Source organism: Phyllobates terribilis, unplaced genomic scaffold (assembly GCF_046119375.1).
Source record: "Phyllobates terribilis strain yellow unplaced genomic scaffold, ASM4611937v1 Scaffold_186__1_contigs__length_3700242, whole genome shotgun sequence".
Lineage (NCBI taxonomy): Eukaryota > Metazoa > Chordata > Amphibia > Anura > Dendrobatidae > Phyllobates > Phyllobates terribilis.
The window spans coordinates 1,136,892-1,155,740 of record NW_027362946.1 but is presented as its reverse complement, the minus strand read 5'-3'; the positions used below and the strand labels follow the sequence as shown (position 1 = coordinate 1,155,740).

Here is an 18,849-nt window from a genome sequence, read left to right as displayed (position 1 = left end):
ACAAGCCTCCTAATATAGCTGAACACGTAGAGGATGATATGCTGCAACATATTAGAAAGGCAACAAAATCAAGTCATGGTCAAAAGTGTTGGATCCATTGAAATTGTTCCAGAAAATGAAGTCATTCTCCCAGAAAATTATTGAAATTACAAGTTTTGTTATACACGTTTATTTCCTTTACATGTATTGGAACAACACAAGAAAACAGAGAAAAAAAGGCAAATTGAACATAATTTCACACAAAATAGGCTGGAAAAAAATTGTTGACACCTTGCAAAAATTGTGGGTAAACAACTTTGTTTCAAGCATGTGAAGCTTGTTCAAACACAATTTTGGCAAGTAACAGTTGTGGACAATATGAAAGTCACAACTAAAACCAAATAAAAAAGGGAGAAGTTGATTCAATCTTTGCATTGTGTGCCACACTAATTTTGGAGAAAACAGAAAAAGGAGAAGAGAACTGTCTGAGGACTTAAGAACCAAAATTGTTGAAAAATATCAACAATTTCAAGGTTATAAGTCCATCTTTAGAGATCCACATGTTCCTTTGTCCAAGGTGCACAGATAATCAATATATTTACAACCCATACAGTCAAATATGGTGGAGGTTCAAAAGTGTTTTGGGGTTGCTTTGCTGCCTCTGACTGTGTGCAAGGCATCATGAAATCTGAAGATTAGCAAAGGATTTTGGTTCACAATATAGTGCCTAGTGTCAGAAAGCTGGGTTTGCGTCCTAGGTAGTGTTGAGTAAGTATGTTCCATTAACCCTTTCGCCAAGTATGCTCGGGCTGAGCTCCAAGTATTTACAGCTTCTCAGTGATATGTTTGAATCACTCCCATGTGCATGATTTGCAACTGTTTGACAGCTTTATTACATGTGAGGAATGTCTATTTCTTACATATTCCTCACATGTAATAAAGCTGTCAAACAGTCACAAATCATGCACACGGGAGCGATTCAACCATATCACCGAGCAGCTATAAATACTCGGAGCTCGCCCGAGCATGCTTGGAACAGAACATACTCGCTCAACATTAGTCCTAGGTCATGGGTCTTCCAGCATGACAATGAGCCCAAACATACTTCAAGAAGCACCTAGAAAATGGATAGAAACAAAGTGCTGGAGAGTTCTGCCCAGCAATGAGTCTGGATCTAAATCTCATTGAACACCTGTGGAGAGATCTTAAAATTGCTGTATGGAGAAAAATATTAAAATTTGAGAGTCCTCAGTGGTTGATACCATCTTTTCAGTTAGCCATTAGTCAGTAAGCTTTCGAGACTACTCAGGTCTCTTCATGAGACATAGTATAATACAAAATCCGAATAGTCACATATTTATGCACAACAGGGCACAGGAATAATGCAATAGATAAGACAAGTGACGTGAAGCAAAACTATCAGTTTCGGAAAAGGATAAGCAGTTGTGGCCGTAAAAATGTGTGGACACAAGTAGATCTATTCTTTTTTTCTTTTTTTTTTGTGGCGATTAGAATTCATCCTTGTTTTAAGTTTTTGCCTTGTCTCCCCTACATACAGACCCCCAGTTGGACATTTGGTACATATAATTAAGTACACTACATTAGATGTGATGCAGCTGAAAGTACCTGGGATCTTGTGGTCCTGATGTGAGTTGGGAATCTTTATCTTGTCCGTGGTCATTATAAATGGACAGGTTTACATTTACAGTTGGTGAGGATGAATTGTATAAGTTTCACCACAAAGGTGAAACTATCCTCCCGGTACCTTCTAATTCTAACAATGTTAGGTTTCTGGGAGATTATACTTGTTCCTTTTATTTTTGGTTCTCCTTAGCTTGCCTTCTTTGCCATATATGAATGTGTTTTTGTTTTTCATTCAGGGTTTTCGGATTTTACTTCATACTTTCCATTCCCCTTGTTGACAATGTGTTGTGGCCTCCCCTCTGGTTCCTCAGGAGGTATGAGAAACTCCTCACCGACTTATTAGGGAGTTAGGTCTGTGGTGGCGTTTTTAGTTGTACAGCTAGGGGCTTTCTTGTCTGTACAGAGACTAGTTGGGTGTAGTTGCGGCAATCTCCCCTGTGTGGGTTCTCCGGTGGTTATCAAGATGCGCTTTCTGTTTAAAACATTTCCCACATTCTGAACATGAAAAAGGCTTCTTCCCTGTGTGAATTCTCTGATGTTTATTAAGATGTGATTTCTGTCCAAAACATTTACCACAATCTGAACATGAAAAAGGCTTTGCCCCTGTGTGGGTTCTCTGATGGTTGATAAGAGTTGATTTCTCTGTAAAATATTTCCCACATTCTGAACATGAAAATGGCTTCTCTCCTGTGTGAGTTCTCTGATGGTTGATAAGAGTTGATTTCTCTGAAAAACATTTTCCACATTCTGAACATGGAAAAGGCTTCTCCCCTGTGTGAGTTCTCTGATGTTTGAAAAGATTTGATTTCTTTGCAAAACATTTCCCACATTCTGAACATGAAAATGGCTTCTCCCCTGTGTGAGTTCTCTGATGTATATTAAGACATGATTTTTGTACAAAACATTTCCCACAATCTGAACATGAAAATGGCTTCTCCCCTGTGTGAGTTCTCTGATGTATATTAAGATATGATTTCAGTACAAAACCTTTCCCACAATCTGAACATGAAAAAGGCTTCTCCACTGTGTGGGTTCTCTGGTGCTTAAGAAAACTAGATTTATGGTTAAAACATTTTCCACATTCTGAACATGGAAAAGGCTTCTCAACTGTGTGAGTTTTGTGATGTTTGATAAGATTTGATTTCGCTGTAAAATATTTCCCACATTCTGAACATGAAAATGGCTTCTCTCCTGTGTGTGTTCTCTGATGGTTGATAAGAGTTGATTTCTCTGTAAAACATTTTCCACATTCTAAACATGGAAAAGGCTTCTCCCCTGTGTGAGTTCTCACATGTTTGATAAGATTTGATTTCTTTGCAAAACATTTCCCACATTCTGAACATGAAAATGGCTTCTCCCCTGTGTGAGTTCTCTGATGTATATTAAGATATGATTTCAGTACAAAACCTTTCCCACAATCTGAACATGAAAAAGGCTTCTCCACTGTGTGGGTTCTCTGGTGCTTAAGAAAACTAGATTTCTGGTTAAAACATTTTCCACATTCTGAACATGGAAAAGGCTTCTCCCCTGTGTGAGTTCTCTGATGTTTGATAAGAGTAGATTTCTCTGTAAAACATTGCCCACATTCTGAACATGAAAAAGGCTTCTCAACTGTGTGAGTTTTGTGATGTTTGATAAGATTTGATTTCGCTGTAAAATATTTCCCACATTCTGAACATGAAAATGGCTTCTCTCCTGTGTGTGTTCTCTGATGGTTGATAAGAGTTGATTTCTCTGTAAAACATTTTCCACATTCTAAACATGGAAAAGGCTTCTCCCCTGTGTGAGTTCTCACATGTTTGATAAGATTTGATTTCTTTGCAAAACATTTCCCACATTCTGAACATGAAAATGGCTTCTCCCCTGTGTGAGTTCTCTGATGTATATTAAGATTTGATTTCTGTACAAAACTTTTCCCACAATCTGAACATGAAAAAGGCTTCTCCTCTGTGTGGGTTCTCTGGTGTTTAAGAAAACTAGATTTCTGGTTAAAACATTTCCCACATTCTGAACATGGAAAAGGCTTCTCCCCTGTGTGCGTTCTCTGATGTGCGATAAGATTTGATTTCTCTGCAAAAAAAATCCCACATTCTGAACAGGAAAATGGCTTCTCTCCTGTGTGAGTTACCTGGTGCCTAACAAGACTTGATTTCTGATTAAAACATCTCCCACACTTGGAGCAAGAAAATATATTCTTCGCTGTGTGAATTTTTTGATGTTTAAGAAAAGACTTTTTGAGAGGAAAACTATTTCTATATTCTGAATGTGAAAATGGCTTCTTTGCATTAGGAGCAGTTCGTTTTTTAATGCGTATTTTGTGACTTTGATTTTCCTTAGTAGTTGGTAATGAATCAGAAGACAGGACCTGTTTCAAAGGATCAGATGACAGATCATTGCAGTGAAGGGATGATGGTAAATCTGGAGTAATGGCATTCATTTCAGTTGTATCCTGTGGGATCTCAAGGTCATCTGATTTAAAAATTGAAGATGTCAGCTGTCCCTCTGATCTCCTGGTACAGACATCTGCCAAGAAGAAAACCAATTATTATTTTTTAATAAAGAATCCTTGAATTTTATATTTTTGAACATTTCTACTTAAATTGTCTGTAAAAAAGGCAAGTTATTTAAAAAAAAAAATCACTTATTCACCAGGACAATGACCATCTAATAGAAAACCTCATAGGATGAAGCAGTGGAGCGTGGTGTTCAACTGTTTGTTCATTCTGGCTCCCAAATATGGAGTAAAAGGGCAGGCTCTGTCCAGCCACTAAGATTAGGGTGCCTGGGACCAGTAGTACTATCCAATCTTGCAGTATAGGTGTGTGTGCTGTCCAGGTGGAGTAATCTGCTCCCTGCTTCAGCAATTTGGAAAGCACCGCACCCTACTAAAGCTGGAAGCATATTGCCGGAAGCTGCCAGATACAGCCTTGTTCTCCTCTGGTTCAGTCCTCTGTGCTCAGCTCCCGGCTTGTGTATTTGTTTCCAGCTGTGACCTCGGCCCGTTTACTGACTACTCTTGTGTCTTCTGATTTTGTATTTTCTCTATCCTCTTGGTTCTGACCCAGCTACCTGACTATTCTTCTTCCCATCTCACTCCACCGAATAGCAGGTAACACCGTGGCCCAAGCCTAGGGGTCTCTGTGTAGGTTCAGATCCATGTAGAGGTGTTAAAGGGTGATGAGCAAAGTAATTTGTGAAATCTGTAAACAGGGTAGATAGTGACAAGCCTGTGCGTGGTGGCCATCTTTTGAGCATTCCTAATAGCTAAATGGCGCACCTTTCTTTCTTAACCTGCCATGTGCCCAAACAGTAGTGTACAACCGTATATAGGGGATTGTCAGATTCAAAAGAAGTTGGAAAATAATTTGTAAGGTCCATTTGTTTCCTATTATCCTTTGTGAAGAATTCCGAAGTTATCACCACATAAAGTGACACACATCAGATTTGAAAAATGGGGCCTGATTAGAAACATAAAACTGTGGGAAGTGGTTAAATCAGAGGATTACTGAAGTCAAAAACTGTGTCTACAGACAATAACACATCTACTGAAATGATCAAACTCAACAGTCTTCATCAGAGAAAAATGAGTAACTAGTGGTGAAACCTCTCTGGGGTAATTGGAGTATGGGGCTCGGTGGCTCTTGGCAATCTAAACTATCATAAGGGCCAATATTTTCTGGCAGATGAGTGTTAACAAGAATTATTAGACATTAAAGTGAACTTTTTTATAATACTGCAGAGCTGAGGTGTCTTAAATTTAGATCTTGGGCATTTGGAAGAGGCAATGGAGACCTTTTTGAAAGACTACAAGGGAGTTACAGACTCACATAAGTGAGGCCGGCCGATCCCACCACAATCAAACTATCATAGAAAATGAACTTGTAAAAAAAAGAAAGAATATATAAACATGTAACATCCCCAACAACAACGTATGTATGAAGGGAGAAATCCAACACTAAACTGGAGTTGCACTCATTTATGGTTGACCATTTGGCGCGAACAAGCCGGAACCCCGAACACGAACTTGAATTTGATATGCCGAACAAATTCACTCAATACTATTTATGATGTGGAGTGAATCCATGAAACCAGGGCTCGAGCCATGCCAACACATCTCCTGCAGGCGTGAATAAATGTATATTACAGCCATCAGCCACGCACAGCTTAGAGATATATCATGGCACAGGTGGAATGTTTTTTATGTAGTTTATCACAATCCTGCTTGAAGTTAGTTGGTTTTAAAAAAAATTGAACAGTCAGGATAAAGGGAAACTCTGCTGTTATTGTACAGAAATTCACACGTGTCCCTCACTGGACATTTAATGTTATCAATCAAAAAAGCGAAGTTTGGCCAGAAAGACTGGACCTGGTCTTGTAGGAACCATATGAGAACATTCAGCAGCACAGAAGGGAGAGAAGGTAGATTCATCCAATAAGATATCAGGATTCCAGGAAGCCAACAGCATCATTACCCTCCGCTTTCTCTTACAGGCCCATCATAATATTTTTCTTCAAGTGATTTTCTAATTTGTCAGCACATTCTACATACGCTGTCATTTGGCTTTATAGTTTACAGACCTGGGCAGGTAACGGTCAGCGTCTCCTAATCCCAGGGGTAGGTAGATCCTCCAGGTTGTAAGTTCTATAGAAAAGGGCTTTCACAATTACACAAAGTAATTTGAATATTTTCGGATGGAGGAGAATGTTGTGGTCAAGCGGCAAAATGGTGATCACACGATTGTGATACGGCCGGACTACACCACCGATAAAGTAGCCACAGACAGGGACTGAGAAGAATCTGTGACTTCTCTGTATTCAGTGGTTACTACTCACCTGTGTAGTCATATGTAGGAATCTCCTCTTTACACCACTCATCACCCCTCACATATGTCTCTGTAGTATTACTATGGGTCAGATCTTCACCCTGAAACAAATATGATAAAAGTCAAAGACAGATGGAGAAGTCACATCTATGATCAGCTCTAATCGTGCCATCTCCACCGTTCTCATTACACAAATATAAAACATAATAATGGTGGATAAAACAGAACTGAAGACAAGACCTTTACAGCTGTCTACACATCATAGGGGAAATCTCATGATATCTTCTCTGTATCTACCTGAGGAACATTGGGATCTTCTTGTTTACAGTCCTGTGGAAGAAGAGGACGGGGACATCTCTCTGGTGTTGTCCTCTTACTGGATAGATCTGGAGGAAAGACATACAGGGACTGAATTCATTCTTTACATACAGATAATTATAGGCCGTGTGTATTTAGTCCTGTCTATTACCTGGTGATGTGAGGGGCTGGGGAACCTCCATCACGATGTCCCTGTACAGATCTTTGTGTCCTTCTAAATACTCCCACTCCTCCATGGAGAAATAGACAGCGACATCCTGACACCTTATAGGAACCTGACACATACAATGATACCGTCATCCCCCAATCCCTTCATAGCTTTACTATGAAATGTCCCAGCATTCCTCATTCCTAGCAGTGTCACCTCTCCAGTCAGCAGCTCAATCATTTTGTAGGCGAGTTCTAGGATCTTCTGGTCATTGATGTCCTCATGTATCAGGGGGTGAGATGGAGGCCCCATGATTAATCTCTGGTTATGGAGAGAAACATTAATAAATCTCACTACAGACATTTCCAGAGTCCTCACCTCTCCAGTTCTGTCCATCTGTTATTCCCATAGATAAGAATGATGTAATGTGACGTCATCAGAATCTCTCACCTCTCCAGTAAGCCGGAAGAGGATCTCTAGGGTGAGGTGTAATATCCTCTCCACCATCTTGCCATCATTTTCCTGGATAAATCAGCAAAAATGTTCTTATATAGACGATCTTCACTGAGAGGATCCAGTATTTTAGAGATCTGAATGAGGAAAAGATAAGCTGATTGACCATTTTTCTGCAAACGATGATGCGGAATCCAAAATGTACCACGAGTACCCTTTATCCCTTAATCTGGTGTTCAGGTCTATTGCCTGTATACTAAAATCTGTGACATTCGAGCAGTACCTTCTCAACCATAAAAATTGTCCCTTGGGTTTTCCTCTTTTTATGGGGATGGGGGTGGTGGTTATCCCACTTCAATAGTTTATTAGTCATTGAAGGTTTATGGTAGATGAGTGGCCCATTACAATCCTTCTTGATCAGTACATGCAGGAAAGGCAACTGGTAATAATTGGTGTTGGTCGGCTCCTTTAAACAAAATGTACTTTTCAGGTTATATTCTCAGTACCCTCACTTTTCATCCCTTCTTTTGAGGTCCACACAGTCAGACTCTACTGGCCCTTCTCCCTGCGAGTGGCGGGTGTGTATCGCCCTGCGGGCCCCTCCCGTCAGTTTGTGGATCACTTTGCCACTTGGCTTGCAAACTTTCTATCCTATGACATCCCCACCCTCATAATGGGAGACTTTAACATCCCAATAGGCAATTCCCTCTCCCCATCTGCCGCTCATCTTTTATCGCTAACTTCCTCCTTCGGCCTTTCACAGCTTACTAATTCTCCTACACATGAAGATGGAAATACTCTTTGACCTGATCTTCGCCCGGCTCTGTTTAATACATGACTTTACTAACTCTCCTCTTCCGCTCTCTGATCACAACCTTCTTTCATTCTCTGTCAAGAACTGTCACCCTGCTCAAGACACCCCCACTTTCCACACTTATAGAAATATACATGCCATTAACACCAAGAAATTTATGAAAACGTTGCAATCATCATTGGCCCCAATCTCCTCCCTCTCATGCCCTGACTCTGCACTGAAGCATTATAACGAAACATTGCAATGCGCCCTGGATGAAGCTGCACCTCCTACACAGAGAACAACTCGGCACAGACGGCGACAACCCTGGAACACGCTGCAAACACGTTTTCTCCAGTGGGGCTCCAGGTGTGCCGAACGGCTGTGGACAAAATCTAATCTGGCTGAAGATTTCCTCCATTATAAATTTATGCTTAAAACCTATAACTCCGCCCTTCACCTCTCCAAACAAACCTACTTTAACAACCTCATCATCTCATGGCCCAATAATCCTTAACACCTGTTTGACACTTTTCACTCTCTCCTTAATCAAACAGCACAGGCCCCAACCACCAACCTCAGCACTGACGATCTGGCCAATTATTTCAAAGAAAAAATTGACCATATCCGACAGGAAATTTTCTCTCAATCCCCAAATGTTATGCATGCTCCTCCCTCCCACACTGTATCTTGCTCATTTTCTGACTTCGAACAAGTCACGGAAGACGTGACAAGGCTCCTTGCTTCCTCTCGCTCTACCACCTGCACCAGTGATCCTATTCCTTCACATCTCCTTCAGTCCCTTTCTCCAGCTGTCACCACTCACCTAACTAAAATATTCAACCTCTACCTCTCATTTTGTATTTTTCCCTCCTTTTTTAAACACTCCAGCATACATCCATTTCTTAAACAAACACCCCTCGACCAGAACTGTGCTGTTAACTACAGACCTGTTTCCAATCTTCCCTTTATATCTAAACTCCTGGGACGACTGGTCCACTCCTGTCTAATACGCTATCTCTCAGATAACTCCCTTCTTGACTCTTTACAATCTGGTTTCCGCTCTTTACATTCTACTGAAACTGAACTCACTAAAGTTTCTAATGATCTACTAACAGCCAAATCTAATGGTCACTAATCCCTGCTGATTGTAATGCTGTAATGCACACGCCCGGGCTGAGCGGCGTGTGCGTGTGATTCCACTGGACCGTGCCGGAGAGTGAATGCCTGGAGGGGCGTAACTAGGTATTCACCCGATCCGACCAGGGTCGCACGACGGCATACGACGCCAGTGCACCAAGGAGGAACCGAGCAGAGGGACCAGGTGCTACTCCAGGACAGACCCCGGACACGGCTGTTGACCCACACAGGGGAATACAGGAACAGACTGGTAGGCTGGCACACAGACTGGCGGGAAAAGGCAGGCACGACTGGTATGCAGGCAGGTGGGTATGCAGGCAGGGGGGTACAGGCAAGCACGGCTAGAGTGCAGACAGGGAGGCACTAGCAGGTAGGAACACAGGCGGGATAGAACCCAGTACACATTGGGACTCAGGAACAGAACCACAGATGTGGCGGACAAACACAGCAGAGTGAGGCCGCCCAGAGAGGTGAGCGAGAGCAGGGCAGGACAAGACTGCCTGGAGCGGTGAGCAAGAGTAAAGCAGGACAAGGCCGCCTGGAGCGGTGAGCAAAGGGTCTGAGCTGAGCGAGACTGCCGGAGCAGTGAGCAAGGAGTCAGAGCAGGACGAGACCGCCTGGAGCAGTGAGCAAAGGAGTCAGAGCGGAGCGAGACTGCCGGAGCAGTGAGCAAAGGAGTCAGAGCGGAGCGAGACTGCCGGAGCAGTGAGGTAAAGGAAGAGAGCAGAACGAGACTGCCGGAGCAGTGAGAAAGAGGGAGCTGAGCGAGACTGCCGGAGCAGTGAGGTAAAGGAAGAGAGCAGAACGAGACTGCCGGAGCAGTGAGAAAGAGGGAGCAGAGCGGGCTAGAACCGCCGGAGCGGTGAGCAAAGGAGTCAGAGCAGGCTAGAACCGCCGGAGCGGTGAGCAAAGGAGTCAGAGCAGGCTAGAACCGCCAGATCGGTGAGCAAAGGAGTCAGAGCAGGCTAGGACAGGGCTCTGTTCACACGGAACAGACAGGAAGGGAAAGGCAGAGCCAGATACCCACAGGGTACTTGCAGTGAAGTAGCGAGTGGACCACAAACTCACAAACGGGAGTACAGAGACAACAAGCAGGAGCAAGGTACGAGTACAGACTCTGCAGAAAAAGGAAAGGAACGGACATAGAGGCAAAACAGGTAAAGGATAGGAGAGAGTTCAGACTGGAACTAAGTGTACGGAAGAGACCGACACTGCAGCGGGATACAGGAGCGGGTCTGGGAATACGGCCCCCAGAGAGGCGGGACGAACAGGCAAGGAGCGTGTTCAGACAGGACAGACAAGATACAGGAGCGGGTCTAGGTAATCGGCCCCTAGAAGGCGAGAGGAACAGGCTAGGAGCGTGTTCAGACAGGCCTGGAAATACAGCCTCCAGGAAAGGCAGACAAGAGAACACAGAACGGGACCTGGCACCTTCAGAGTGCAAGCACACACTGAATGAAACACAATGCTCAGGCAGGGATTGATTGGAGCAGCTGAGTTATATACCAGGTGACAGACAGCAATAGGCTGAGGACGCACAAGGGGTGTGACCCACAGCAGGTACAAAAAGCAGGAAGTGATCGGGCGCCGCCCTTAAGCAGCAGAAACAGACACAAACAGACAGCATGGAGGGAAGCCAGAGAGACATTCTGGACTGGAGACCAAGTGCGCGCTCTTGCACAGTGGGAGATGGACCACTATGCAAGGTCGCCGCCAGGTATGTTACACTGATTCTCCTGGATCTCTCTGCAGCATTCGACACTGTGGATGGGGTTCCGGTTGTTTTCTACTGGTCATGAAGATCCACGTATACTCGGACCCGGTGTCCGGTATATGCTAATAATATGTCCGAGACGGTTGGACTAGGGGACGCCTCTCCTTCCCCTCCCCGCTCGCTAGCCCACCCTGAGAGTTGGGGTACTCGGAAGCCGGGCGACTGTGCAGGGTGGATGTAGTCGCGGCCTAGGCCCGGTCAGTGCCCAGGGTTGTCACATTAAAAAGTTAAGGGCTAGGAGGGACGGTGACAGTGATTCGAGTGGTGTGAAAGACTACGCCACCTGTGGTTTCTGGTGATCCTCCACCAGCGCTGCATTCAGTCCTCTGAGGCAGGATGTAGTGGCAGCAGCAGATGGTACTACTCCCCACAGGAGGAGCAGGGCCTCAGGGCAGAGGAAGCAGGAGGATGGGAATTGTAGTGGGAGATGTGGTGCGGTGTCGTGCAGTGCCGCGTTGCAATAAGAAACCGGAGGCCATAGGGGTAGTCTTCCAAGCTTTACTTACGGTAGAATGCACAGCCCCAAGGCTTCTCCCTGCTCCTCACGGCGCGCTGCAGCCACCAGGACCGGGGGTCGACAACCTCCGAGTAGTTCAGGTGCTTTGGTCAGGACCCCGCACCAGAGTGTTCCTAGACTTTTCCCACTAGGTCCTCTCCTGTCCGTGTGTGGTACGTGTACTAAGGCCGGGTCTCCCTCTGGACTATGCACAGAACAAGGGTACGGGTGGCAACTCCGCTCCGTCCGTTACCCGGTGGGATCCACTGAGCCTCCGGGCTTCTCCGACTAAGACTTAAAGTGACAGAGTCAGATATCGGGGGCCGGTACCCCTTTTGCAGCAGGAATCCCTCTGACTAGGCCAGAATAGTGAGGACAGGTGGCGTATACCGCTCCGTCTGCATCCCCCTGGGATACTTTTGCCTGCAGAGCTTGTCTCCTCTGCTCCACTCCAGGCATTCTTGGGTAGGGACCTTGACCGGGTAGAGACAGCCGTTAACTCTAACCCGCTCCTCGACTCAAGGCCAGAGTACGAGGACCGTGTCCCCATCAACTGCAGGTTCACACAGAAAGCCACGTTCAGTGATGAAGATCACAATCAAAAGACCATAAGCCAAAGATGGCTGTTTATTAAATATGAATTTTGTTGTGTAACCTAAATGTGCGTCCTCCACCCTCACCCACTACTAGGTTCCCCCTATCTTTTGTCCCCCCCCATCTCCACTTATCCCGGGTGGGGCAGCACCCTGGTGCATATGAGCCCCCCCCTTAGGTGGGAGAGGTGTAGTGTTGGATGCAGAGGTGGGGTCCTGACAGTTACACCATCCTTACCTCGAAGGGGAGATACCACACCTCATTAAAGAGATGCAGTACCCCTGTGGCGACCGAACCCTCAGGGCGCCACAGATCTACCTCTCTGACTGCTCCTTCACTGTGTCTTTTGCTGGCTCCCCTTCATTGTCGGGGTTCCTCAAGGATCAGTCCTAGACGCCCTTCTTTTCTAATTATATACCACTCCTATTGGACAAACAATCAGCAGATTCGGTTTTCAGTACCATCTCTATGCTGATGACACCCAATTATACACCTCTTCTCCGGACATCACCCCTGCATTATTACAAAATACCAGTGATTGTCTTTCCGCTGTCTCTAACACTATGTCCTCCCTCTATCTAAAATTGAATCTGTCAAAAACTAAACTACTCCTATTTCCTCCCTCCACTAACCTATCTATGCCCGATATTGCCATTTAAGTTTGTGGCTCCATCATTACTCGCCAGCAACATGCCCGCTGTCTTGGGGTCATACTTGATTCAGATCTTTCCTTCACTCCTCACATCAAATCACTCGCTCGCTCGTGTCATCTACACCTTAAAAGCATCTCTAGAATTAGAAATTTTCTTACCTTTGACTCTTTAAAAACTCTTATGTAGCTCTTATTCATTCTCGTCTGGACTATTGCAACTCTTTACTTATCGGTCTCCCTCTTTCTAAACTTTCCCCTCTCCAATCCGTCGTGAACGCAGCAGTCAGGGTCATATTCCTTGCCAACCGACACAACGATGCCTCTTCCCTGTGCCAGTCATTGCACTGATTGCCCATCCAATACAGAGTTCAATAAAAAATTATCACTCTTACCCACAAAGCTCTTGATGATTCAGCACCGCCCTACATCACCTCCCTCGTCTCAGTCTACCACCCTACCCGTGCCCTCCGTTCTGCTAATGACTTAAAACTAAAATCCTCCGTAATCCGAACCTCCCACTCCCGTCTCCAAGATTTCTCGCATGCTGCACCAATTCTTTGGAATGCACTACCCAGGACAATTCGATTAATTCCCAATACTCACAGTTTTAAGCGTGCCCTAAAAACCCATTACTTTAGACTGGCCTATCACCTCAACATACTTATCTAACTGTCCCAGTTTGGCCCATATTAAAATTTTCTTCAAAATCATGTTCATACCATCCATGCACTGAATAGCCTCTGTCTGTACTGTACACATACTGGCTGGCTATCAGTTCATGTAGTGTTATGTACTTACCCTATTTAGTATATTAAGGCAGTATTATACAATATATGTACATTTTACCTTTTGTGTCTCCCCTATTTCCTTATAGACTGTAAGCTTGCGAGCAGGACCCTCACTCCTTTTAATATCTGAGTTATGCTTATTCTGGAAAGTCTGTATTGTCTGTATAAGTCCCCCCTAAAATTGTAAAGTGCTGTGGAATATGTTGTCGCTATAAAAATAAAAATTATTATAATAAATTCAGATGTAAATCTAAGGTCCACTCTATTGATGTTGAGTTCCCCGACAAATTAAAAAGATTGTTCACTCGTCCCTGACCAGATGATAAAAATGTAGTCAATATATTTGTACCATACCCCAATATATGTCTGCCACCACTTATAATCATGTCTGAATATTGTGGATTCCTCCCACCAGTCCAGGGATAAGTTAGCATATGAGGGAACACAGCGGCTCCCCATTGCAGTACCCCTGAGCTGGTGGAAGTACTTCATGTCAAAAAGAAAGAAGTTATGAGTAAGAGTGAATTTTAGAAGATCCTCCATGAAGTCATTATGTCCGCTACACTCTATTGATCTCGATTTCAAGAAATGTCTTACTCCTCTAATATCATCCTCATGCGGTATATTACTGTACAAAGCCTCGATATCTAGTAAGGCCTGCTCCCCTACATGCATGTATACATGCTCGAGGGTCTACATGTAGGGGAGCAGGCAAAGGGAAAACCATTTTCCAGACGGATTATTTCAACTGTAAAATCTCAGGTGGTACTGGGGGAACATTATACTGTGGGGGGCATCATACATACTGCATAAGGGGGACATTACATTGTGTGGGGGCATCATACATACTGCATAAGGGGGTATAATGGGGGCATCATACATCCTGCATAAGGAGTACAATGGGGGCATTACACTGTGTAGGGGCATCATACATCCTGCATAAGGGGCATAATGGGGGCATTACACATCCTGCATAAGGGGCACAATGGGGGCATTACACTGTATGGGGGCATCATACATACTTCATAAGGGGCATAATGGGGACATTACAGTGTGTGGGGGCATCATACATACTGCATAAGGGGCATAATGGGGGCATCATACATCCTGCATAAGGGGCACAATGGGGGCATTACACTGTGTGGGGGCATCATACATCCTGCATAAGGGGCATAATGGGGACATTACACTGTGTGGGGGCATCATACATACTGCATAAGGGGCATAATGGGGACATTACATTATGTGGGGGCATCATACATACTGCATAAGGGGGTATAATGGGGGCATCATACATCCTGCATAAGGAGTACAATGGGGGCATTACACTGTGTAGGGGCATCATACATCCTCCATAAGGGGTATAATGGGGGCATTGCACTGTGTGGGGGCATCATAAATCCTGCATAAGGGGTATAATGGGGGCATTACACTGTGGGGGGCATCATACATACAGCATAAGGGGCATTACACTGTGTGGGGGCATCATGCATCCAGCATAAGGGGCATAATGGGGGCATTGCACTGTGTGGGGGCATCACACATCCTCCATAAGGGGTATAATGGGGGCATTACACTGTGTGGGGGCATCATACATCCTGCATAAGGGGCATAATGGGGCATTACACTGTGTGGGGGCATCATACATACTGCATAAGGGGCATAATGGGGGCATTACACTGTGTGGGGGCATCATACAATCTGCATAAGGGGCATTACACTGTGTGGGGGCATCATACATCCTGTATAAGGGGTATAATGGGGGCATTACACTGTGTGGGGGCATCATACATACTGCATAAGGGGCATAATGGAGGCATTACACTGTTTGGGGCATCATACATCCTGCATAAGGGGCATAATGGGGGCATTACACTGTGTGGGGGCATCATACATCCTGCATAAGGGGTATAATGGGGGCATTACACTGTGGGGGGCATCATACATACTGCATAAGGGGCATAATGGGGGCATTACACTGTTTGGGGCATCATACATCCTGCATAAGGGGCATAATGGGGGCATTACACTGTGTGGGGGGCATCATACATCCAGCATAAGGGGCATAATGGGGGCATTACACTGTGTGGGGGCATCATACATCCAGCATAAGGGGCATAATGGGGGCATTACACTGTGTGGGGGGCATCATACATCCAGCATAAGGGGCATAATGGGGGCATTACACTGTGTGGGGGGCATCATACATCCTGCATAAGGGGCATAATGGGGGCATTACACTGTGTGGGGGGCATCATACATCCAGCATAAGGGGCATAATGGGGCATTACACTGTGTGGGGGCATCATACATACTGTATAAGGGGCATAATGGGGGCATTACACTGTGTGGGGGGCATCATACATCCTGCATAAGGGGCATAATGGGGGCATTACACTGTGTGGGGGGCATCATACATCCAGCATAAGGGGCATAATGGGGGCATTACACTGTGTGGGGGCATCATACATCCTTCATAAGGGACATAATGGGGGCATTACACTGTGTGGGGGGCATCATACATCCTGTATAAGGGGCATAATGGGGGCATTACACTGTGTGGGGGATCATACATCCTGCATAAGGGGCATAATGGGGGCATTACACTGTGGGGGGCATCATACATACTGTATAAGGGGCATAATGGGGGCATTACACTGTGTGGGGGGCATCATACATCCAGCATAAGGGGCATAATGGGGGCATTACACTGTGTGGGGGCATCATACATCCTTCATAAGGGACATAATGGGGACATTACACTGTGTGGGGGCATCATACATCCTGCATAAGGGGCATAATGGGGGCATTACACTGTGGGGGCATCATACATCCTGCATAAGGGGCATAATGGGGGCATTACACTGTGTGGGGGGCATCATACATCCTGCATAAGGGGCATAATGGGGGCATTACACTGTGTGGGGGGCATCATACATCCAGCATAAGGGGCATAATGGGGGCATTACACTGTGGGGGGCAGTAAAGGGGCCCTGTACTATGAGAACAATACGTTTCCTCCCTTCCTGTCTCCATAGTTGGGTCGTATGTATCTATTACAGGAAACAGAACAAAAACCTTATGAAGGGGTTAATGCCCCCTGCGCCCAGTAATGGGGTCTCCACATACCTCCACCTGCAGAGCCGCCACCACATATATGGCTGCTCTGTGCGCACAGGAGCTGTGATGAGGTCACAGGAGGGGAGGAGTCAGGGGTCACATGATCAGGGGCCTCAGTGGATGCAGGACTCTGCTGTGCTGGTTGTCATGGTGCTGGATGAGCTGAAGTTTATGTGTGGGGTCAGGAGGGGTTTACAGTGTGGATGTAGCAGAGCCGCGTGTGTACGAGGTGTACGGAGCAGAGCCGCGTGTGTACGAGGTGTACGGAGCAGAGCCGCGTGTGTACGAGGCGTACGGAGCGGAGCCGCGTGTGTACGAGGCGTACGGAGCGGAGCCGCGTGTGTACGAGGCGTACGGAGCGGAGCCGCGTGTGTACGAGGCGTACGGAGCGGAGCCCCGTGTGTACGAGGCGTGCGGAGCCGCGTGTGTACGAGGCGTACGGAGCGGAGCCGCGTGTGTACGAGGCGTACGGAGTCGAGCCGCGCGCGTACGAGGCGTACGGAGTCGAGCCGCGCGTGTACGAGGTGTACGAAGCAGAGGGTGTGTATACAATATGTATGTAGTGGAGCCGCGTGTGTACGAGGCTTACGGAGCGGAGCCGCACGTGTGCGAGGCGTATGGAGCGGAGCCGCGCGTGTGCGAGGCGTACGGAGTGGAGCCGCGCGTGTGCGAGGCGTACGGAGCGGAGCCGCGCGTGTGCGAGGCGTGCGGAGCCGCGTGTGTGAGGCGTACGGAGCGGAGCCGCGCGTGTGCGAGGCGTACGGAGCGGAGCCGCGGGTGTGCGAGGCGTACGGAGCGGAGCCGCGCGTGTACGAGGCGTACGGAGCGGAGCCGCGCGTGTACGAGGTGTACGGAGCGGAGTCGGGCGTGTACGAGGCGTACGGAGCGGAGTCGGGCGTGTACGAGGCGTACGGAGCGGAGCCGCGCGTGTACGAGGCGTACGGAGCAGAGCCACGTGTGTACGAGGCGTACGGAGCGGAGCCGCGTGTGTACGAGGCGTACGGAGCGGAGCCGCGTGTGTACGAGGCGTACGGAGCAGAGGGTGTGTATACAATGTGTATGTAGTGGAGCCGCGTGTGTATGAGGCTTACGGAGCGGAGCCGCACGTGTGCGAGGCGTATGGAGCGGAGCCGCGCGTGTGCGAGGCGTACGGAGTGGAGCCGCGCGTGTGCGAGGCGTACGGAGTGGAGCCGCGCGTGTGCGAGGTGTACGGAGCGGGGCCGCGCGTGTGCGAGGCGTGCGGAGCCGCGTGTGTGAGGCGTACGGAGCGGAGCCGCGCGTGTCCGAGGCGTGCGGAGCCGCGTGTGTGAGGCGTACGGAGCGGAGCCGCGCGTGTGCGAGGCGTACGGAGCGGAGCCGCGGGTGTGCGAGGCGTACGGAGCGGAGTCGGGCGTGTACGAGGCGTACGGAGCGGAGCCGCGCGTGTACGAGGCGTACGGAGGGGAGCCGCGCGTGTACGAGGCGTATGGAGCGGAGCCGCGCTTGTACGAGGCGTATGGAGCGGAGCCGTGCGTGTACGAGGTGTACGGAGCGGAGCCGCGCGTGTGCGAGGTGTACGGAGCGGAGCAGCGCGTGTACGATTTGTACGGAGCGGCGCGTGTACGGGGCATAGCGGCGCGTGTACGAGGTGTACGGAGCGGAGCCGCGCGTGTACGAGGCGTACGGGGCGGAGCGGCGCGTGTATGAGGCGTTAGGAGCGGAGCCGCGCGTGTACGAGGCGTACGGAGCGGAGCCGCGCGTGTACGAGGCGTACGGAGTGGAGCCGCGTGTGTACGAGGTGTTCGGAGCGGAGCCGCGCGTGTACGAGGCGTAGGGAGCGGAGCCGTGCGTATACAAGGCGTAGTGAGCGGAGCCGCACGTGTACAAGGCGTAGGGAGCGGAGCCGCACGTGTACAAGGCGTAGGGAGCGGAGCTGCACGTGTACCAGGTGTACGGAGTGGAGCTGTGTGTACGAGGTGTACGGAGCGGAGCCGTGTGTACGAGGTGTACGGAGCGGAGACGTGCTGAGCAGAGACGCACGTGTACAAGTTGTAGGGAGCAGAGCCGCGTTTTTACGAGGTGTACAGAGCGGAGCTTTGTGTACGGAGCGGAGCCATGTGTGTACGAGGTGTACGGAGCGGCCAAAAG

General features: G+C 47.6%; 1 protein-coding gene across 1 annotated transcript; it reads right to left on the bottom strand.

Moving 5' to 3' along the window:
* Positions 1-909: 909 nt before the first annotated feature.
* Positions 910-16,790, bottom strand: LOC141212786 (uncharacterized). Its single transcript, XM_073665093.1, has 6 exons — positions 16,732-16,790; positions 7,363-7,502; positions 7,129-7,233; positions 6,916-7,039; positions 6,744-6,832; positions 910-3,988 (listed from the first exon to the last, which is right to left on the bottom strand). The coding sequence occupies exons 2-6, from the start codon at positions 7,417-7,419 to the stop codon at positions 2,030-2,032; spliced, it is 2,334 nt and encodes a 777-aa protein (XP_073521194.1). The 5' UTR covers positions 7,420-7,502; positions 16,732-16,790; the 3' UTR covers positions 910-2,029.
* Positions 16,791-18,849: the final 2,059 nt, after the last annotated feature.

Bases quoted from the DNA above. Each gene is read 5' to 3' on its own strand.
- LOC141212786 (XM_073665093.1), bottom strand. From the start codon at position 7,419: ATGGTGGAGAGGATATTACACCTCACCCTAGAGATCCTCTTCCGGCTT. The intron at 7,234-7,362 runs GTGAGAGATTCT...CTCCATAACCAG, and splicing joins TCTTCCGGCTTACTGGAGAG to AGATTAATCATGGGGCCTCC. The intron at 3,989-6,743 runs GTAGATACAGAG...CCTTTGAAACAG, and splicing joins AAGATCCCAATGTTCCTCAG to GTCCTGTCTTCTGATTCATT.